Source organism: Nomascus leucogenys, chromosome 3 (genome assembly GCF_006542625.1).
Source record: "Nomascus leucogenys isolate Asia chromosome 3, Asia_NLE_v1, whole genome shotgun sequence".
Lineage (NCBI taxonomy): Eukaryota > Metazoa > Chordata > Mammalia > Primates > Hylobatidae > Nomascus > Nomascus leucogenys.
Window position 1 is genome coordinate 59,229,171 of NC_044383.1, and position 24,606 is coordinate 59,253,776.

Genomic DNA, 24,606 nt, shown 5'->3' on the forward strand with positions numbered 1-24,606 from the left:
CTATTTAATCAATAGTGCTGGGAAAACTGGCTAGCCATATGTAGAAAGCTGAAACTGGATCCCTTCCTTACACATTATACAAAAATTAATTCAAGATGGATTAAAGGCTTACAGGTTAGACCTAAAACCATAGAAACCCTAGAAGAAAACCTAGGCATTACCATTCAGGACATAGGCGTGGGCAAGGACTTCATGTCTAAAGCACCAAAAGCAATGGCAACAAAAGCCAAAATTGACAAATGGGATCTAATTAAACTAAAGAGCTTCTGCACAGCAAAAGAAACTACCATCAGAGTGAACAGGCAACCTACAAAATGGGAGAAAATTTTCGCAACCTACTCATCTGACAAAGGGCTAATATCCAGAATCTACAATGAACTCAAACAAATTTACAAGAAAAAAACAAACAACCCCATCAAAAAGTGGGCAAAAGACATGAACAAACACTTCTCAAAAGAAGACATTTATGCAGCCAAAAAACACATGAAAAAATGCTCATCATCACTGCCCATCAGAGAAATGCAAATCAGAAGCACAATGAGATACCATCTCACACCAGTTAGAATGGCCATCATTAAAAAGTCAGGAAACAACAGGTGCTGGAGAGGATGTGGAGAAATAGGAACACTTTTACACTGTTGGTGGGACTGTAAACTAGTTCAACCATTGTGGAAGTCAGTGTGGCCATTCCTCAGGGATCTAGAACTAGAAATACCATTTGACCCAGCCATCCCATTACTGGGTATATACCCAAAGGACTATAAATCATGCTGCTATAAAGACACATGCACATGTATGTTTATTGTGGCACTATTCACAATAGCAAAGAGTTGGAACCAACCCAAATGTCCAACAACGATAGACTGGATTAAGAAAATGTGGCACATATACACCATGGAATACTACACAGCCATAAAAAATGATGAGTTCATGTCCTTTGTAGGGACATGGATGAAACTGGAAATCATCATTCTCAGTAAACTATCGCAAGGACAAAAATCCAAACACCGCATGTTCTCACTCATAGGTGGGAATTGAACAATGAGAACACATGGACACAGGAAGGGAAACATCACACTCCGGGGACTCTTGTGGGGTGGGGGGAGGGGGGGAGGGATAGCATTAGGAGATACACCTAATGCTAAGTGACGAGTTAACGGGTGCAGCACAGAAACATGGCACATGGATACGTATGTAACAAACCTGCACATTGTGCACATGTACCCTAAAACTTAAAGTACGATAAAAAAAAGGGGGCGGTTAAATACAGTGATTTTCTCATGAAAAAAAAATGTTCAAGATAGTGCTTGGGGACCACAGCCAACTGACGAGTATAAGGCAGTAAAGTATAAATGGCATTATGATATTCACTATTTGCATTTCCAATAAGGATTAGATATAATGTTAAAAACTTAAGGATTAAAAGTATCAACAATAAATCTTAAGGGCAAAAGAGGAAAATGAAAAGAGATTAAACAAAGAGCATTCATAAGGCATTTAGAGGAAAGAGATGACTAGAAACTGAGAACTGAAAGTCTACTGTAACTAAACACTAACCTGGCCCTTAGTTTCCTGGCAGCAAAAAAAGAAAAGATAAACTGATGAACCTAGGGAAGGCAGCATGATAAACATGCAGAACTTACTCAAAATACCTAAAGGCTGCATTTGTACCTATGCCTTTAAAATGGTGTCTGATGCAACCTCTGTCAAAGTAAATCTGCCATTTGTAAATCAGGAAAGATAATATTGGCAATTCCCAGGCCATAATGTGAGAGAAATAATAAAAGTTCAAAGGGCTTTGCAACCATTCACATAAAGTTCAAAAACAGGCAAAAATATGATGTTTGGGAGGGTACACACTAGTATAAAACTATTTTAAAAAGCAAAAAAGTAAAGACAATAATGATAAAAATCAGGATGTTAATTACCTTTAAGGAGAAGGGATTAGGTTATTTAGGAACAGAGTCACATGGGAACTTTCAAAGTGGTAATAACATTGAGTTTCAATATTCATTACACAGTGATAGTCTTGTAAGTATTAAACTAGATATATATTTAAAGTGCATTTCAGCACTAAAAAGAAAAAGTAAAAGGCACTAAGAACCTAGAAAGCAACTTTGCAAACCATAAAGCACTACACAAATACGGCACATTATAATTTTAGTGTTTGTTGTGTGATTTTAAAAAGAGGAAAGGAAAAACTTACATCTTAGTTCAAAATTTTAAAAGAAATTCATAGCAAAGATCTTTGTATTTGGGGAGTGAATAAGCAATGTCTTCAACTGCAATTTTAAGACGAGAGAAATTCTAAAGCATTTCTCTTTTTAACCTTTTATTAGGCATTAATAAAAGGCAGTAAGTGTTGTAATAGTAATTCACCAATTGGTGAAAGCATTTAAGTAGAGGACAAAGCTAACAAACTATTGGTATATTGCTTTGCAACAAAAGAAGAATACATGGATAGAATTTCCAGAATCTGGACAGTTTATATCTCAGGCTCCTTTAGACTAGGATTCTCTAAAATTATGTTTCAATAATGCTGTTCAGGAACAGGATAAAAGTCAACATAAAGTTGAACTTGTGCTAAAACCTGAAGAGTAATCTATATGCTTTAGTTACCAGACGAGCATATGTCAAAAGTGACATTCTCCCTTGAACATTAAGGATATTAACATAGTCTAGCACAGACAGAAGACCATCTAGAAAGTTGGGATAGTTCTCAAAAAAGATCTTCATATCTACTCAAGTGCCTGGGCTTTATACTGGATGGAAGATGTAACCCTTTAAGGATAACTAGAAACATTACCTACTGCTGACTCAACCATTTCCCAAATCAAAACCTTCATTTCCAAAACACAACTACCACTTATTAAGTGCTTCCTATGGGCCAGGTGATAAGCACCTTATTGTCTAATTTAATCTTTGCAACAATTTTCTGAAACAAAAACTTTACCTACTGTCATCTTACAAATGAAGAAACAAAATCTTAAGAAGTAATGCCCAAAGCAACACAGTTAATCAAAGCTAGTAGTAGGACTGAGGGACTATGGAGCCCAAACTTCCAAGTCTCACTACTAACTGTGGTCCAGTGGAGCTTTGCTATTTATTATTGCTGTTATTATTCCTTACAGTAACAGCTAATACTTTCTGAACCATTACTATGTGCCAGGCACTGTTTTGGCTCTTTTAATCCTCACAACAACTTTATGAAGTTAGTAATAGTATCCCCACTTTATTAGTAAAGAATAAATAGGATGTGCAAAAATTTTATATATATTATAAAATGTTTTCTATATATTCGTAGTAAACTATGGTGCAGAAAGCAATGTAACAGAACATTTTCATTAATATGTTGAGAATGAGGCCGGGCACGGTGGCTCATGCCTATAATCCCAGCACTTCGGGAGGCCGAGGCAGGCATATCACCTGAGATCAGAAGTTCGAGACCAGCCTGACCAACATGATGAAACCCTGTCTCTACTAAAAATACAAAAATTAGCTGGGCATGGTGGCAGGCACCCATAATCCCAGCTACTTGGGAGGCTGAGGCAGGAGAATCACTTGAATCCAGGAGGCAGAGGTTGCAGTGAGCTCAGACCATGCCATTGCACTCCAGCCTGGGCGACAAGAGCAAAACTCCATCTCAAAAAAGAAAAAAAAAAGGAAAAAAAATATGTTGAGAATGAGTTGCTCCCTAACCTCTCAGAGCTATTAGTTATTGCTATGGTTTGAATGTTTGTGTCCACCCCAAAATTCACATGTTAAAACCTAATCCCCAATGTGATATTATTAGGAGGTGGGGCCTTTGGGAAATGATTAAGTCATGAGGATGAAACCTTCATGAATAGGATTCACATCCTTATTAAAAAGTCCCCAGAGAGATTTCCTGCCCTTTCCCACTAGATGTATCGTTATGAACAAAGATGTATCGTTTTATGAACCAGAAAGTGGACCCTTCACAAGACACAGAATCTGCTGGAGACTTGATCTTTGTCTTTCCAGCCTCCAGAACTGTGAGAAGTAAATTTTTGTTGTTTATACGCTACTCAATCTATGGTATATTGTTAGAGCAGCCAGCACAGGTGAAGACAGTTATTTCTCAAGAAGGCCATTGTCATGAGTAGGAAAGAAGTTTGACTTCCTAATCACCGTGATTGGTGGGCACATATGAAATCACTAAAAACAAATCAAATTTGCTTGCTACATTTACTAGAGGGAGAGCATGACTTGATACTCTTTAACACCGGAATTCAGCTGTAAAAATACAGCTGTCAAGACACATGCAGCACATGTATGTTTACTGCAGCACTATTCACAATAGCAAAGACTTGGAAACAACCCAAATGTCCATCAATGACAGACTGGATTAAGAAAATGTGGCATCGAGGTCAGGAGATCGAGACCATTCTGGCTAACACGGTGAAACCCCATCTCTACTAAAAATACAAAAAATTAGCCAGGCATGGTGGTGGGCACCTGTAGTCCCAGCTACTCGGGAGCCTGAGGCAGGAGAATGGCGTGAACCCAGGAGGCAGAGCCTGCAGTGAGCTGAGATCACGCCACTGCACTCTGACCTGGGCGACAGAGCAAGACTCCATCTCAAAAAAAAAAAAAAAGAAAAAAGAAAAAAAATGAAAAGAAAATGTGGCACATAAACACCATGGAATACTATGCAGCCATAAAAAGGAAGAGTTCATGTCCTTTGTAGGGACATGGATGAGGCTGGAAACCATCATTCTGAGCAAACTATCACAAGGACAGAAAACCAAACACCCCATGTTCCACTCATAGGTGGGAACTGAACAGTGAGATCACTTGGACACAGGGCGGGGAACATCACACACCAGGGCCTGTCGTGGGGTGGGGGGAGATAGACCTAATGTAAATGATGAGTTGATGAGTGCAGCAAACCAACATGGCACATGTACACCTATATATCAAACCTGCACATTGTGCACATGTACCTTAGAACTTAAAGTATAATAACAATAATAAAAATACAGCTGTCACCTACTCTGATTCTGGCAGTGGTATTAGGATACAGGCTTCAAAGTAATATTAACAGCATGGGTTCTAAACTCATCAAGCAGTTTGACCCACAGATGACTCCCATTCATAGAATCAAAAGCTGCTAAAAGATCTAAGAGTACTGTGAAAACCTAAGTTGTTTTAAACTATTTTCTCGGCAAGAACAAAATACCGCAGTATTTTGTATTTTAAAATAGGTGTTCTTGAAACCTGGTGGCTATATGCACAAGTGACATAGTGAAACAGCTGACCTCCTGTGCAAGAAAACTGGTTAAACATTCAAGTCCAGTAAGATGGAGGTAAGTACATACTGGGTTCATTATAATCAAACTATACTTGAGTGATTTAAATAAAGACATAAGGCCGGGAACGGTGGCTCACACCTGTAATCCCAGCACTTTGGGAGGCTGAGGTGGGCAGATGACCTGAGGTCGGGAGTTCGAGACCAGCCTGACCAACACGGAGAAACCCCATCTCTATAAAAATACACAATTAGCCAGGCATGGTGGTGCATGCCTGTAATCCCAGCTACTTGGGAGGCTGAGGCAGAAGAATTGCTTGAACCCGGGAGGCAGAGGTTGCAGTGGGAGGTTGCAATAAGCTGAGATAGCGCCATTGCACTCCAACATGGGCAACAAGAGTGAAACTCCGTCTCAAAAAAATTAATAAATAAATAAAAATAAAATAAAGACATAGTTTCCAAAATTTTTAAGCTTTCTCTCTCTCTCTAACTACTCTCTTCCCCTTTTCTTTCCCCTGGGCCTAGACCCATATATCCAACCAACTACTAAATACCTCAATGTTCCACAGTAACCTCATACTTAACACGTCCAACTTTTAATTCACCTCTTTCCTTTTCTGCTCAAACCTGTTCCTTCTTTTCAGCTTGTATCCTTGTCTCACTAACTGGCACCATCATCTACTAAGATGTTCAAGATAGAAACTGGAAATCACAAGCTTCCCAAAGCACCTCCACAAGACATCAATTACTAAACCCCATAGGCTACCTTCTTAAGACCTCTCAAAATTACACTCTCTTGGCCACGCGCAGTGGCTTATGCCTGTAATCCCAGCACTTTGGGAGCCCAAGGCGGGTGGATCACAAGGCCAAGAGATCGAGACCTTCCTGGCCAACATGGTGAAACCCCGTCTCTACTAAAAATACAAAAATTAGTTGGGCATGGTGGTGCACACCTGTAGTCCCAGCTACTCAGGAGGCTGAGGGAGGAGAATCGCTTGAACCCAGGAGATGGAGGTTGCAGTGAGCCGAGATCGCGCCACTGCAGTCCAGCCTGGCAACAGAGCAAGACTCCATCTCAAAAAAATAAAATAAAATAAAATAAAATTTAAAAATTACACTCTTTTACATTCCCTCTGTTACTACTTTGGAACATGTCCCCTTCATTTTATTCCTGGATTAGAATAATAGGTTAAGTCCCATGACCACAAAATTCACTCCCCACGGAGCCTGTAAAGTAGTGTTACAACATGAAAATCTGATCCTGTCACACCCACCCCCCAACGCTTAAAACTCATCATTAAAGTGCCTGAGCCTTCAGAATCAAACTCCTTCAGTGGGCTCATGAGAAGGCTCCTTCATGAGAAAGAGAGGAGCCTTGCCATTCTACTCATATTTCGGTTATGCCATTCTACTTGCAACTCCCCAAACACTGCACTTTGCCCATATGTTTTTTCACAGGCTAGTTTCCCTATTTGGAATTCTTCCTAATCCTTCCTTATGTCTAATGCTTATTCAGAGCCTAAGATGCATCAAAATGATGCCTCCTGTATTAACTGCAGTACAGTGAGCATACCTCAATCACAGCCCATAATATATTGTATTATAAACGGCTATATAGTTATCTGTTTTCTTGCCTTAGACCGTAAGCTCCTGGAGGGCAGGGGCTATATCTTGCCTTTGTATACCACACATCTAGCCAACCATTTATCATTTATCCCATGTCTAAGGGAAAAAAATGATAGTTGAAAGGATGCCTGAAACTAATTTATTAAGGCCAATGTAACAAAAAAGAATAGGTAAAGAGTCAAAAGAAATGAAAACTCTCAAATATTTGTAGGGATGACTTTAAAAATACATAGTGGTAGTATCTGCACCCTAACCACTTCCACCCAAAATGCATTCTAACAGTTGTCATTCATGATTCTGAACTCATTATCCCATAATACACGTTTTATCTGTATGATGTTTACTACTGCTTAAAAAAAGAAACTTGACATTAACTCTCTTTAAGTGCTTTTAACAACAGAATCATAGAAAGAAAATATATTTTTTTAAATGTTCCTGTAAGTATAAGATAGTAATGGGCACAACAACAAAAAACTAATTGCTTCTTAACTGTTGAGATACAGCCATGGCACCAATAAATCAGTTATTCTAAAATTAAATATAGATTCAAAGTTCTTTAATCATACCTGTGGTATAAAAAAATTCTAGAAATTACTGTTTTAATTCTAGGGATCATTCAAAATATCAACAACTATTACAGCGTTCCCAAAAGACACACTGCAAAAGGAAGTTAATTTACCATTTAACACTACATAATGTAGCTGGTTAAAACATTACCATACCTCTAATTTACTTTTGTCAACAGCAGCTTGCAGAGAAGGAGAGGATACCAAAGGCTGAAGAGGAGCATCAGAGGAGGAAATCTGTGGAGTACAGGTGAAAAGTCAGGAGGAAAAAACAAAAAGAAGGTAACGAGAATTGACAGGCACAGGAAAGAAAAAACCCCTCTATATTTTTGAGATATAGAAGCACTTAGAGGCATATTAATAAAGTAAAACAATGCATCAAGAAATAAGTACTGCTTTTTAAAAATTTCAATTTGAAATTTATAAAAGGATTTCGTACTGAATAATACATGATTTAAAATGGATTTTACTAGGATACAAAATTTAAAATGTAGTCAGATAAGATCATACCAAAAGTATATGGAAAATAATTAAGCTTCTCTCATAGTTCATCTTTAGTCAACGTGACTATTGAAATACAAATGCTCTGAAACATGAAGACACACTGTCCCAAGTAGTAGAAGAGCAAAAATGAGTTTTTGTTTTTACTTATAACTTTTAAGAATGAAAAATAAAACGGAGTTGAAATAGTAAAAGTTAATTAAAATTTTAATCAACTATTTAAGAAAACAGAAAAAAAGCTAGGAGAAAAAAAGAGCAGATTAATGTAATATAACAGCTGAGCAGCATACTTATTATAAAGCAATTTATACACTTCCTTCTTTAAGATCAGCAGACAAACACCATTTCCAGTGCTATACTTGCTGAATTACCCCAAAGCATTATGAGACAGTTATATATGCAGCACAGGCAATTTATACACGAAAATGGGTTTCATCTAAAAGCTTTTTTCACACATCTTCCTGCCCAATTTCTACATGCGTAGTTGATCACTTTAATGGAAGCATTATCTTCCTGCTCTTTTACTGCCAAAATGTAACTGAAATACATTTATAAAATGCATAGATCTTTGGGGCCATAAAACTGACATCTCTATATTGCCCTATCATATCAATAGTGCCTATGAGGAATTTTTAAAACTAAAAGGTGCTATTACAGATAGGTCATTATGTAATGTCAAAATAACACTGCAAGATGACAAGTCCTCCCTCAATCTGCTTGTTATTAAGTTAGTTATGACAGTAATTCCTGAATCACAACACAAGACTATAAACTTTAGGGAATTTTTTTCTCCTTGCTTGCTCACTGTTGGCTCTAACTGTGTAAGCTAGCCACTTAATGAATATTAATGCAAGTTACACAGGACAGAAAATAAACAACACAAGAAAATGTAGATCTTCCATTAAAAAAAAAGTCAAAGCCAAGCCTTAAAGCCTGGCTTAAAACTGGTTTGTCCTATTGGATATTTACTTGCTAGAAATCTCTAATTACTACTTTATATAGAAAATAAGAATAAGGCACTTTGGGAGGCCGAGGCAGGCAGATCACTTGAGGTCAGGAGTTCGAGACCAGCCTGGCCAACATGGTGAACCCTGTCTCTACTAAAAATACAAAAATTTAGCCAGGTGTGGTGGTGTATGCCTGTAATCCCAGCTACTTGGAAGGCTGAGGCAGGAGAATCACTTGAACCTGGGAGGCAGAGGTTGCAATGAGCCAAGATCACGCCACTGCACTCCAGCCTGGGAGACAGAGAGAGATTCTGTCTCAAAAAAATAAAAAATAAAAAAAAGAAAGAATAAAAAGCCATAAGATCACTTTAGAAGATAGCTGTATCATAAAGACCTCTTTGCCCAAGCTCATGAAAAGTGGAACAAAAATATAAAAGATAATATGGGCATTGAGTATGTCAAAAGTTACTAATCCTTAGAAAGCAGCAAGATAATTCATTATAAAAGTGCCTGTCCTCCATTTGAGAAGATGATAAGCTGATGTGGCCACTTTTAAAACTCAGTAGCAGGAATATAAAATTCTATTCAATAAATATCAGTAATTTAACAACAACAACAAAATTCAGACAGGGTCTCACTCTGTCACCCAGGCTGGAGTACAGTGTGAAGATCATAGCTCACTATAACCTTGAATCCTGAACTCAAGTACAAACCTTTTTTATTTTAATAACCACATTTTTTTTTTTTTTGAGACAGAGTCTTTCTATGTTACCCAGGCTGGACTCAAACTCCTGAACTCAAGCGATCCTCCTGCCTCTCAGCCTCCCAGATAGCTGGGATTACAGATGCACATCACATTTTAATACAAAAAAAGAAAAAAGAAAAATAAATGATTTAACACCATGTTCCAGTTGGGAAAGAAAACAAACTTACTCAAGAAGAAAGACATTTGGAAAGTCAATGGACAGATGAACAAGTGAATTGATAACAAATCAGAAACAAATGGAAGAAAGACACAAAAGGGTACACAGTGTATGAAACCACTCACATAAAACTCTACAAAAGAAAATATAATCTATGGTGATTAAAAAAACCAGATCAGTCACCAAGGCCATGGTTGGGGGCTGACTAGCAAGGGGCACAAAGAAACCTTTTGGAGTGATGAAAAGGTTCTATATCTTGATTGTGGTGGTAGTGGTTACACAAGGATATGTATTTGTAAAAATTCATTGATCTGTACCTTAAAATACCTACCTTTTATTATATATGAATTATATTTCAATAAAGTTACTCTTTAAAGTCATATTAACAGGGTAATATACATTTTGTGAGCAAGGAATAAAGAAACAGATATCAACATATTGACAACTGGAAGCAAGTGACAGTACAGAACACGGGGGTAAATGACGGAAGAAAAAAGGGCGGTGAAAAGGAGAAAAGAAATACAGAGACATGAAAAAGCTAGGTACTCGAGTCTTCTTTCTATATCTCTAGTAGGAAATCACCAATATCCATCTTCTGGATTAGTCCTCCTAACTGGTCTCCTTGCCCCAAATCTTGCTCCTCTCCAAATCCATTCTCCATACCATGTCATTCTCGAAGTAAATCTGACCACCACATATCACTGCTTAGAAGGCCTGAATAGTTTATATACATTATATAAGGACAGAGTCCAAACTCCTTAATCAGGCCACAAGTGTCATCTCTACCTTATCTCCCTATTCTTCCCTTCCCTGGCTACATTCATATACACTCTGCCCAGCCATATATGACTCCTTCCGGCTTTTCTCTAGTCTGCTTCTCTGAACTCTAGGGGCCTTTCCTCTTGCTAGTCCCTCTTCTTCAGAAACCCATGCTTCTATTAGTTCCTACTCATCCTTTAATTTTGAGTTAACACTGCCTCCTCTGGGAAGTATTCAAAGCATTCCTTGATCTCTCTATAGAGCCTGGAGTAAGCACCTCCTATAATATTTCCCTAATATGTAAGTTTTATCACATGTTGTCTTACAAAAATCTAGTACTTATCAGTATTCTTTGTTCAACTAAAGTTACCTGAGGCAGATATTATTTCTATTCTGTTCACCATCTTTAGCACCTGACATTCAACAGGTCTTAATAAATATTTTCAACTGTTACAGGAAAAGAGGAGGAAGGAAGCATCTCAGAAGGAGAACCAAAAGGAGGCTCAATCTCAGCAACTGTTCTTTGAAAGTTCATTGGCTTGCTAACATACTTTTCTGAAATCCCACAGAAGTTACCCCTATTTACTTTCAAATTTAGAATTTATTTTGTAACAGATATTAATTCCATTTCACTGGCTCCTAGTACTTTTATACATGTAGAGCGTGAGACTCTGACCTTAGAAAATTTTGCTGGAAATTGGTGGTGTCAATGAATTCAGTAGTCATATTTAAATGTCCTTCCAAACTCCCACCCACCCCTTCTATCCATGAGATAATATGCGGCAGAAATCCAGTAAAGACATTCTTCAGAAATAAAATGAGTTTTCTTCGGAAATAAAATGAGTTTAACAGTCCTTCCTTCAATTATTCTTAAGCTCAGACGTTCTTCTCTAGGCCACCATCAAAGTAATCGATATGTGAAAAAACTCCCAGAACACTACAATTGTATAAACTTACCTCATGCAAAAGAAAAACTGACCATGTAAAACAAGTTCCCAACTCCCATCTACAAGAAGAAGGCGAACAAACATGCTTTGAAAAGGCATGAAGTAACTGAAGGCCATAAAGCATAATGTTTAATATTTTCTTGATGAATTTTTTGAAATATTTGCTACTACCACCCTTTTAAACAGAATAATGCTATGAAAATTAAATCTGGTGGTCCAAAGCAGTGAAAAAGATACAGTCACTGAAAAACATCTTATAGATTAATTGTAAGCAATGGATTCCTTCAATCTCATTTTGGAAATTCCTGGATGTGTTTTCTAAGTAGAAATTTTATCACAGCAATTCTCAAATGGCTGTCTCATGAGCTTTTAGTATACCATGAAGCTCAAGTTTTTCAGAAGTCTAGAAATCATTTTAAATATATGATTTCCAATGTCTTTTGCACTCCATGGCATGTCTTGGATTAAAAAAGCTGAAAATATAAACATTTACTAAATTAGTATATAACCCATACAAAACACAACATCAATGAAACTCATCCGTAGGAGGATTAAAAGACATTGAAAACGTAACCAAGTAACCATAGCTACCAAGTGTGTAGAAGAAGCCTAAATCTTAATATTTAATATTTTAACTTTAAAATCTGTGGCCAAGTCAATAAGAAATACGTAGAATTCTGGAAAACTTAAAAAAATTTTAAGTCCTTTACATGCTCTATTGGGGTTTCTCATAATTAAAGGGCTGATTAAAATGTGGAGCAATTAATGAAACAGAACTCAAGCCAAGATTTTTCCAATGATATAAACTCTTATAATTAAGTTTGAGTATTCATTTTTCTTAATTATCTACCTACTTACAGTCATTTGCTGCCATCACAATAGCTTATATTGCAAGTGGTTATGTGCTAGGCACCCTACTAAGAATATACTTTAATTCTTGCAGCAATACTATGAAATTCAGACACTATGACATCCCTATTCCACAGAAGAGGAAGCAAACTGTAATGAAAAGAAGTAACAAAGAAAACCAAGTAGAAACCCTGCTCTTTTACACTAATCTCAACTCACTAGCTGAAGAGACACAGAGACAGGATGGGGCAGGGGGAGAGAGAAAAGCTACTGGAGGAAAAGAGCAAATTATGTGGCAGTTCAGCCTCATCTACCTAAGTCCTCTTGTATCTCCTAAACTCACTTAAAATACTTTGCTTCCCATTGTGATTCCCTACTGGTAAGTGAGCAAGGGAAGGACAGACAGGACAGATTTCTCTTTTTCTTTTTTGAAACAGGGTCTTAAGTCTGTTGCCCAGGTTGTAGTACAGCGGTGTGATCACAGCTCACTGAAGCCTCAACCTCCTGGGCTCAAGCAATTCTCTCACCTCAGCCTCCCGAGTAACTGAAACTACAGGCCCACTCTACCACACCCAACTAATTTATTATTATTATTTTTTGTAGAGACAGGGTCTTGCCATGTTACCCAAACTGGTCTCAAACTCCTGGACTCAAGCAATCCTCCTGCTTCAGCCTCCTAAAGGGATGACAGACATGAGCCACCATGCCTGGCCAGCAGGACAAATTTCTGCAAAGTGTGTCAAATTTCCCATCACTCAATGAAATCAGGCAGAACAAGGGAGGTAGACTCATTCTATATGACCATAGTAGGCAGAATTCTGACAGCCACTAAAATTCCCACCCCCTGGTATGCACACACTGTGTAACACCAACCCTGTGATTGCGGGCAGGACTGTGGTAAATCAAATAATGAGCGGGCCATGTGTGGGCTAAAGCAAATGTCAGATTCTGACTTAAAGCCTGCCATCAGATGCAGCTGTACAATTGAAGTACATCAACTCACTTGCCACTATAAAGCCTGACACCAGATGCAGCTTAATTGTCACTTACTACTCAATGATAGGGTTTTGATATGAGTCTGCAAGCAACTGATTTACTATGGTCTCTGTGCAGTCAAACCTCTCTGCCAATGTTGATCTGTGTTTGTAGCCACTCCCCAGCACTAGCATCACTGCTTCAGCTCCACCTCGGATCATCAGGCAATACATTCTCACACGGAGCACACAACCTGGATCCCTCACAAGGGCAGTTCTATTCAACATGCTCTATTCAACACATTGAATAGAGCACTAGGGGAGAACAGTAGGAATCAGTAGGTAAGTGACAAAGAAGCTCAGAGGCAGGGAAACTCGAAATGGCAGCATCAAGAGGGAAGCCATGCAGCTAGCCAAGATAGGCTAGAAGCCAGGAAGGACTCCCCATCGTGGTGGCAAGGTAAGCAAAAATCCCTAACAGTCCACATTCCCACCACAATAAGATATCTTACCACAATTAGAATGGTTTATTATCAAAAAGATGATAGATACTGGAGAGGATACAGAGAAAACAAAACTCTTAGATACTGTTGGTGGGAATGTAAATTAGTACAGCCACTATGGACAATATGGAGGTTTCTCAAAAAATTAAAAACAGAATTACCATATAAACCAGCAATCCCACTACAGGGCATTTATCTAAAGAAAAGGAAATTAGCATATCAAAGAGATACCTGAACCCCCATGTTTACTGCAGCTCTATTCACAATAGCCAAGATACAGAATTAACCTAAATTTCCATCAATAGATGAACAGATTTTTAAAGTGTGACATACATACACCATGGAATACTATTCAGCCATAAAAAAAATGAAATCCTATCATTCACAGCAACATGGATAACCCTGGGGGCCATTATGCTAAGTGAAATAAGTCAGGCACAGAAGGATAAATGCCACGTGTTCTCATTCTTCCGTGTGAGCTAAGAAAAACTGAACTCACCGAAGTAGAGGGAAGAACTGCGGACATTAAAGGGTAAGGGAGAGGAAAGGATGGGGAGAAATTTTTAACAGATGTGTCAGTACAGCTAGATAGGAGGAGTACGATCTAGTGTTCTGTAGTATTGTAGGGTAAGTATGGCTAACAATAATTTAGTGTATATTTTCAAAAAGCTAGATGATATTGAATGTTGCCAACACAAAGAAATGATAAATATCGGCAGGGTGTGGTGGCTCACGCCTGTAATCCCAGCACTTTGAGAGGTCGAGGTGGGCAGATCACGAGGTCAAGAGATCGAGACCATCCTGGCCAACACAGCAAAACCCCGTCTCTACTAAAAATACAAAAATTAGCTGGTCGCGGTAGCACGCCTGTAGTCCCAGCTACTCAGGAGGCTGAGGCAGAAGAATTGCTTGAACCCGCGAGGCGGAGGTTGCAGTGAGCCAAGATTGTGCCACTGCACTACAGCCTGGCAACAGAGCGAGACTCCATCTCAAAAAAAAAAAAAAAAAAAAAAAAAAAAGAAAAGAAAAGAAAAAGAAGAAATGATAAATGTCCTTCTGTGGATACCCCTTAAGTACTCTAGTACTCCTGGAATACCTTAGATATAAGGTACTTATATTTTTTTAAATCTGTTCCTATCTCCACTATGATAAATGTCTCTAACAGTCATGTCCTCTTCTAGTATCCTAGGAGATTGTGAGCATATTAAGTGATCCAAATTTATTTGGATGAGTGCTCAATCTATTACTGAAGATGAAACACTGAACAGAAATATGTAATTCTCAGTAATACATAAGATTAGTTACTTGCTCACTGATCACCATGAAAGAGGAAAAAATCCTTTAAATCTGCTACAATATAAACTTATTTATTATTATTTTGCTTACATTGGAATAGGTGAAATACATTTTCCCTTGGGTTTATTGTGACTTTTGTAAATCTTTCTGCATTTTCATTTCAATAGTACTATAAACTCAGGAGTATATACTGAGGTAAACAAACTTTTACCTTAAAATTTTCACTCTCAAGCCTACAAAAAAAAGGAAGAAACTGTAGTGTGAATACCTCTATAAACTCACTAACATTAGTCAAATACTAACATTAGCCATATTTGTTCTCTCTCTACAGACACAAACACACAGAGCTGCTAGGTTTCACCAAACCACTTGAAAGTGTTAGGTATCATGACATTTAACCTCCAAGTATTTTATTCTACCATGTATCTTATAAATGAAGGAATTCTTACAACTAAGCATACCATTATTACACCTTGAAGGAGAAAAAAAACCCAACTCAGTAACAGCTACCATCCCAAAATAAAACTACCTTACACATTACTATGTAAAAATAATTTCCTAATTATTGCTAAGAAAAGAAACATAATACAAAAATTTTAAAAATTATGATATTTTAAGTGTTTAATATGAAACAGTATGTTCTCTAAAATAAACTAAAATAATTTCTTAACATTTCATATGAAAATACATTACACTTTTAAGTTAGTCCTTTCCCCCCTCAATGCTTACAGTGGCCTTAATTTTATAGACATTATAAATATTCTCAATACTGTCAATTTTTAATCAATCCTTCAACAGATTTCCTCACTTACATCCACTGTAAATGCAGCTCCAATGCTACACACAAGGATATCTTTGCTATAAAATACACACTAATGATACTTGAAAACTTAATTTTGTTTTTTTTTGACACAGAGTCTTACTCTGTTGCCCAGACTGGAGTGCAGTGGCTCAATCTCAGCTCACTGAAACCTCTGCCTCCCGGATGCAAGCAATTCTTCTGCCTCAGCCTCCCAAGTGGCTGGGATTACAGGAATATACCACTGGGCCCAGCTAATTTTTGTATTTTTAGTAGACACGGGGTTTCACCATGTTGGCCAGGCTGGTCTCAAATCCACCTGACTCGGCCTCACAAAGTGCTGAGATTACAGGCGTGAGCCACCATGCCCAGTCGAAAAAAAAATAAATTTTTTTTTTAATAAAAAGAGATAGGGTCTCACTATGTTGCCTAGCAGCCTGGTCTCGAACTCCTGGGTTCAAATGATCCTCCCACCTTGGCCTCCCAAAGTGCTTGGATTACAGGCATGAGCTACCATATAGAGCTGGTACTTAAAAACTTTTTTAACAAGACTTCTTTATGGCCAAAGATAGCATATTAAAATATCCTAACTTTATTAGGATTTTACTGAATTTTTAATATATTGCTTCTCCATATGGGCCAAATAGGAAACCAGTTTGTATGAAAAATGAGATGAATCTATTTCCACTGTATCTAAATTGCTTGCCAGATGACTTCACCAAAAGATTAACTGGTTTATAGCTTATCAATCTAGGAATCAAAGTCCAAAAACATGATTTCAACAATAAAAGCAGTTAGCCTTAGACTATAATTAACTTGGATGAGAAAATTTTTAAAAAACTAAAAAGAAACAGCTGATAAAACATAACAGTCCTGTGTCATTTAACAATTGGGATACATTCTGAGAAACATATCATTACATGATAGCATTATCGCGCAAACATCGAGTGCGCTCATACAAACGTAGATGGTACAACCTACTACACACTCAGGTAATATGGTAACATCTATTACTCCTAGGCTACAAACCTGTACTGCATGTTACTATAGTGAATACTGTAGGCGATTCTAACACAATGGTAAGTATCTGTGTATGTAGATATATCTAAACATAGAGTACAGTAAAAATAAGGGATTATAAACTTATAGGACCAACATACATACAGTCTGTCATTGACTGAAACGTTGTTATGGGTACCTGATGGTATTTGATTACTACTGTAAAGACAACTATTAGGAGTATCAAAATACTTGCTAATAACAAATGTAAATGCCATGTTCTAATATATTCCTGGGCTACTGGTTTCATTTCTCAACGGACCAACCAAAGAAAGCCTTTAGAGGAAGCTATATTTGCCTTTTTTCTTTTTCATATATTTCTAGAATCTAGGGGAAAAAATTTCTCTCCCACCATTTTCAATTAGTGGTTCTAGCTTTTTTGCAAATTTTAAAAATTAACTTAATTAAATGCCATGTAAGTGGTTATTAGATTTATTTTTTATTTTTTTTTGTTATTGATTTAGAATACGCTCCTTTCTAAATCAAGAGTTCTGCTCTGCAAGAGCTCAACATTATATAACCAAAAAAGTTCCAATATTCAAATGTAAATATATACAACTAGTATATTTTCACAAGAAATAAATTAAGCTGTATTGCATGTTAAAAGTCTGAGATCTAGTCAACAAACAATTGATGAGAGATAAAGGTTTTACTTACATTTGTAATAGCTATGGCATTTTTATCGTAGTATTTCTTCTTTTCATATTTATCTCTGATGAAAAATTCCACTGCTCTGAAAACAGATAACTTAAGGAAAAGCATGAATTCAGTGATATGTACACTTCCCTTTATTCACTCCACTCCACAAAGTTGGGGCTCTAAATTTAATTTTCCTACTCCTCAATCTGTGCTCTCTCTCACATTATTTCTGCAACTACATTCTGTAAACTACGTTTCTTTCTCTTAAAGAAGTCTACCTCTTTCAGGAAGTTTTCTCACTGAACAAAAATCATCCAAACTAATTCTAGAAAGAAAAGTAAATGACAATTCTTAATTCCTACATCACCGCCACCACTATCAACGCATCACCAAACTTTAAATTCAATTCAGGTTCATTTGGGGTTTTTAGTATAAGAAATTAACATCTATGCAAGTACCCACACTAAGCCAGACATTGTATACTATATATGCTGTACATACTTTGGGTCCTTTAATTCCTCCCACACCCCACTAATGTGCATATTATTAGTTCCATATCATAGATGAAGAATCAACAACTTGGAAAGATTAAGCACTTGTGATTCCAATATCTATGTTCTTTTCCACTATATATGCTGTCTCTGGGCACATCATATAGGATTCCACATGTATTCGAAGAACAGTGGCCAATTTTATCCTTGCAAAGTTGAGAAATGGAAAAGTCAAAATGCTAAAGCCAAGGTTAGTCTTCTTTAAATTCTTGAAGTTGTCTGGACTCATCTTACCTGTTAATAGAGTGAGTAATTTATACTGGGATTGAGTGTTTAGAGTTACGTGACATCGATAACTTCTCTTACCACTCATCATATTCCACTGAAATGGAAATTCTTAAAGGGGTTCTTAACCTCTTTAGTGAAATGAGCTCTTTTGGTACTCAGGTAAAGCCTGAGGACTCCTTTCTGATAATTCTTTTCAATGCATAAAACACAATTACAGAAAAAAAAAACCAATTACACTGAAATATAATATCTCTGTGGATCCCCAAGTTAAGGGGATCGTTCTATTCAAAAGAAAAGTTACCTGGGCAGTAATACAATACAGTTTCAGTCAATAACCATTCATAAATATTAAAAAAAAAAAGCCTTTTAAACTGACAGTTGAGGCAACAGATAATAGAAAGGGTTGACAGACCACACAACAGGTCCCAGAATAATGTTGTTTTGTTACGACGCTGATGAGACAAAAAATTTATTTCTAGCTGAGCCACTGTCTGTGTAGACTTTGCAAATTTTCCCCTACCTACTTGGGTTTTCTATGGGTACTCAAGTTTCATCTCATATCCCCAAGATATGCACATCAGGTTATTTCACATGTCTAAACGGCCCAGTATGAGTGAGTGTGGGTGTATGTAAGTGTACCCTGCAATAGAACAGTGTCCTGTCCAAGGTTGGTTCCCACCTTGTGCCCTGAGCAGCCGGGAAAGGCTCCAGCCACCAGCAACCCTAACCTGGAGTAAGCAGGTTGAAAAGTGAATGAATAAATGAATACAAATTATTGTAAAATAAAAATTCATCAAGTATACAATCATACAAATGCACAATAAATTAACGATGTGGTAAGAAAGTGCTCAGCAAGCCCATCATTATTTGTTATTGTTTTTCAACTTCGTGATGGCAGGAGGTGCTCATTACAATTTTTGCTTTACAAACATTTATTCCTTGATTTGACCCACCACCACGTTGACTATTACTCATTGATTCAATAAAAATTGGGTAAATAATTATCTCACTTGTTTTTATTAGTCTTCCTTAAATGTATGTATATAACTCACATTTATTTCAAGCTTTGGTATTAGACATGCTACGGGCCTTTATTTAGAAATGTGATATATTTGTGACCAGAAATATGCCATAGGAACTTAACTCTTGTTTATATCAACTAGCCTAGGGTAAAACCGGTTTCATTATATGTCATTTTGCTTAAAGTCGTGGTTTCTAAGAACCTATCAAAGACATTAAGTGAGGCTCTATATGGTGGATATGACAAGAATTGGGGCATTATGAAAGCACTCACAGTGGGCCAGGGATGCAAGTTGGACAGAAAATCTAAACATTCCATTTATTAAGAGGAATAATTGGACACTGTTATAAAGACAAGTTTTCTGGCTGGGCAAAATGGCTCTTGCCTGTAATCCCAGCACTTTGGGAGGCCCAGATCGCTTGGCCTGATCACTTGAGCCGAGGAGCTCAAGACCAGCCTAGCAACATGGAAAAATTCCATCTCTATAGAAAAATACAAAAATCAGCTGGGTGTGGTAGTGGTGTGCCTGTAGTCCCAAATACTCAGGAGGCTGAGGTGGAAGGATCACCTGAGCCTGCAAAGTCAGGGCTTCAGTGAACCATGATCACACCACTGCACTCCAGCCTGGGCAATGGAGTGAGACCCTGTCAAAAAAAAAAAAAAAAAAAAAACACTTGAAAGTAAAACTTCTCCTTTATCCATGGGCTGCAGAACAGATGTTGTATTGACAGGCATGAAACATGTTTGTATATCTCCATCAGAGCTCTTGGGTTACTAGGAGCATTGTCAATGAACAGTAATACTTTGAAAAAAAAATCTTTCTTTCTGAGCAGCAGGTCTCAACGGTGGACTTAATGTACTCAGTAAACCATGCTGTAAACAGATGTGCTGTCACCCAGGCTTTGCTGTTCCACTTAGAGAGCACAGGCAGAATAGATGTAGCTTAATTCTTAAGGGCCTTAGGATTTTCAAAATGGTAAATAAACATTAGCTTCAACTTAAAGTCACCAGCTGCATTTTCCTAACAAGAAGGTCAGCCTGTCTTGAAGCTTTGAAGCCAGGCATTGACTTCTCTTCTCCAGTATGAATGTCCTCGATGGCATCTTCTTCCAACAGAAGGCTGTTTAGACTCCATTGAAAATGTGTTGTTTAGTGTAGTCACCTTCATCAATTATCTTAGTTACATCTTCTGGATAACTTGCTGTTTCATCTTGATTTTTATGTTCTGCAGATGGCTTCTTTTCTTAAACTTCATGAACCAGACTGGGAACAGTGGCTCATATCTGTAATTCTAGCACTTTGAGAGGGTAAGGCAGGAGGATTACTTAAGCCTGGGAGTTGAAGAACAGCCTGGGCAATATAGCAAGCCCATCTTTACAAAAAAAAAAAAAATTAGCTGGGCATGGTAGTGTGCATGTGTAGTTCCAGCTACTCAGGAGGCTGAGGCAGAATAATCGCTTGAGCCCAGGAGACAGAGGCTGCAGTGAGTTGACTGCCCCACTGCATTCCAGCCTGGGTGACACAGTGAGAACCTGTCAAAAAAACAGACAAAACAAAAACACAAACTCATGACTCAACCTATGCTAGCTTCAAACTTTTCATCTGAGGCTTCCTCATCACTCTCAGCCTTCACAGAATTGAAGAGAGTTAAAGCTTTGTTAAAGATTAGGGTTTGGCTTAAGGAAATGTGGCTAGTTTGAACTTCTATCCAAACCACTCCAACTTTCTCCATATCAGCAAAAAGGCTGTTTTGTTTTTTTTTATTATTCATGTGTTTACTAGAGTAGGACTTTTTAATTTCCTTCAAGAATTTTTCCTTTGCATTCACAACTTGGCTATTTGGTGCAATAGGCCTAGCTTTCAGCCTATTTTTGCTTTCCACATGCCTTCCTCACTAGCTTAATCCTTTCTATTATAGCTTTTTGATTTAAAATGAGCAAGGTGAGACTCTTTCTTTTACTAGAACACTTAGAAGTCACTGTAGGTGTTAATGTTGTATGTCACAGATAGGGAGTGCAGAGGCAAAGAAAGGGAAAAGCTGATCAGTGTAGTCAGAATGCAAACTTTTACAAATTAATTAAAAACATGTATTTATGTTATAATTTTGTTATAACATTTGCCACCTTACACTGGTGCAGTTCGCAGTGCCCTGAAACAATTACAACAGTAACATCAAAGATCACTGATGACAGATCACCATAAAGATATACTACTAATAAAAAAGTTTGAAATATTGCAAGAACTACCAAAATGTGACATGGAGACCCAAAGTAAACATGTGCTGTTGGAAAATATGGCTCCAACAGACTTGCTTTGCACAGGGTTGCCACAAACATTCAATTCGTTAAAAAAAAAAAAAAAAAGTAATATCTGTACAGTGCAAATAAAGCAACATGCAATAAAACAAGGTATTCCTATGTAGAATACAACGATGGTTTTACAAATACTGAGTCTGCGAAAGTTAAGTATGCTAAGTATACAATCTTCTGGAGTTCAATACAATAGTAACATCTGGTAAAATTGTATGTTGCTGTGAATTTTCCAGAATAACAGGTATCTGTGAAATCTTAATTTATATTTAATGTATTTTATATAAATAATTCACATGCAGTTGAGAGTCTCACTTCTGTTTACAATAAGAAATCCTTTCAGAAATTATCTCTAAGGAGTATACATTTTTAAAAAATTATAAGAAGCCAAAGTTGGTATGTTTGGCACATAGTGTTTTTCAAACACATAAAAATAAAGCATTAGGGTAGAAGAATTTACTAGAACCTTCCTAATTATTAACATAAGATCATTGTTTATACTTTTTAAAAGGCAATCCAAGTACACTACAAAGTGAATTTTTAAATTCCATGGGAGTCACCCAAGGAAGAAATCTAGTTTGGAAAACATGCTATATCTTTGGTTGCTCTCAGTTCCTACCTGCCTCCTAGAGCAAGAAAGTCTCACACAGTCCTTATATATTTTTGTACAAGGTCCCAAATGCAAGCCAATTCTATACTGTTAGTTCACCTAAAGAAACAGTTATTTATCCCACGGGTTGGCAAACTTTTCCTTAAAGGCCCAGAAAGTAAATGTTTTAGGCTTTGTGGGACAGTTGGTCTATGTTTCAATTACTCAACTGTCCCTTCATAGCTCTCCAAAGCGACCATAGAACATTCATAAATGAATGTACATGGCTGGGTTCTAGTTAAACCTTATTAACAGGCAGCTAGCTCATGGGCCTGTAGTTACTGATTCCTGAATTCTATTCAGTGCTAGAGGGCAAAGAACAGCCAAATGGATTAATAGGGGGACATGTGTCTGTAAACTGTCATCATAAACAATCTAAAGATTTTCGAAGGAAATTTTTACCACAGTTTTGCATTATATGTTGACATTCTCAAAGAAGATAGTCTCCAACGTACAGCCTCATTTCCAGTACAGGTAGGCACTTATTATTTCACCGGCAGTTATTGTGACCTTCAAGTTAGCTGACCTATTGAATCTATACCTAGATATGTAAAAAAGATAGTAATACTCACCTCACAAGGTTGACAAGCGTTTGAAGATTAAGATATACATAAAGCACTTAGTATAGTATCTAACAGTAAGAATTTAACTTATGAATTTAGTTTTATTTTTATATACTTTGGTGCCTCGGTTTCATCACCTTTAAAATGGGGATAATACCAGTATCATCTCATAGGATTATTACAAGAATTAAATAAGCCAATAATATCTAAACAACTAAAATAGTGGATGGTACATAGTGTTATTTAAGTTTTAGCTCTTATTATTAACAAAGGTATTCTGATAGGCAAATCACTTGAAAGATAGAGTCCATGGTAGCAAGAGGAAACAGAATTACTGTATTGAGGGCTAAGATGGCTTGCATACCATCAAGTTTAAACAGATGAGTAAATGAGAAACAACAACAAAAGAACCAATGAATCTGGAGATCAGGAACTATTTATCTTCATTTTACAGTCTCCAGAAGTCATTTGAGATATAAGGACTTAGTTATACTGACGTAGATCAATAATACAACCCAAAAAATTAGAAACAGAACAATAACATTTTCAGGGAGTCAGGTAAGAAATACATTATTATAATAACCGTTCAAGTTTTAATTTGGGACTTACTTAGTAAACAATATCAAACTATCCCAGAATCTTCCCCATGCCTACAGTTATAAAGCACTCAGTACAGTACCCCTAATTCTCCCTGTCCCCAAAACTAACAATTGGTACTATACAAGCCTAGAAAAATTTCAACATTATTATACGCTTTGTCTTTTAACATGTATTTATATATTTTAAGAATTTTTTCTTTTCTTTAAAAATATACCATTTGAAAGACAACTAAATTAATATCTACTCCCAAAGAAGAAAATCTTCCAGTTTCAGACACACAGCACTGACAGCAGTAAAACTTTGAAAAGCTCAAAGGAGAACTGCTGATTAGCTTTGGTACACAATAGATCCCATGGAACTGAAGTAATTAAAGTTTTTTAGATAAGACAAAATATCCTAATAATGAATAGCTTAATGTAAAGCTTTATCATTTGTCATGCACTAGGACATGCAGCCTATAATTAACCACATCCCATATGAGAAATTACACTTTCACAGCAGCTTTTGCATAACTTTTGTAAATTGCAAAGCTTTTTAAAAAGCGACAAATCTTGTTAAGAATGCAATAAGGTCCCATATTATACGAGTTTAACTTAGTTTGGTTATACTTGCTCTAGGGATGAGACAACTATATTTATGTCTATAAAACTACAGAAATGTTAGGCTTTTCAAAGAGCAATGAGCTTTAGAAAGATGGATAGATGAAAGGAAAGACTGGAGGGAGGGAGAGAGAAAGGCAAGCTGGTTTTCTTACCAGCCTCTCCCTACAAAACCTCCAAATTACAGTGTTTCATAATTAAAAGAATAAAAAGTGTTGTTGTTACAATAACCAAGGTAATTTTTTTAAAGGCTACAGATTACATTAGATATGGGGACTAGTCTCATGGTCCAAGAATTGTCATCTTATACTCTTAACATAAGTAATCATCTAGCTCAAACATGTTAGACAAAGACCCTCTTTAAACAAGTCTGACAACCATATGAACAATAAAGATCAAAACCTCACATAAATATGACCATAATTTGTA

The 24,606-nt window shown here is 36.9% G+C and overlaps 1 protein-coding gene across 4 annotated transcripts in view; it reads right to left on the reverse strand.

The window, feature by feature from the left end:
* SMAP1 (small ArfGAP 1) overlaps positions 1-24,606 on the reverse strand; it is a 198,770-nt gene that overhangs the window by 74,822 nt on the left and 99,342 nt on the right. For all 4 annotated transcript variants that reach the window (XM_030809387.1, XM_030809388.1, XM_030809389.1 and 1 more), the window contains 2 exons: positions 17,676-17,751; positions 7,618-7,698 (listed from right to left, as the gene is read on the reverse strand). In XM_030809387.1, the coding sequence (XP_030665247.1) occupies positions 7,618-7,698; positions 17,676-17,751 (157 nt within the window). The remainder of the gene's footprint in view (positions 1-7,617; positions 7,699-17,675; positions 17,752-24,606) is intronic.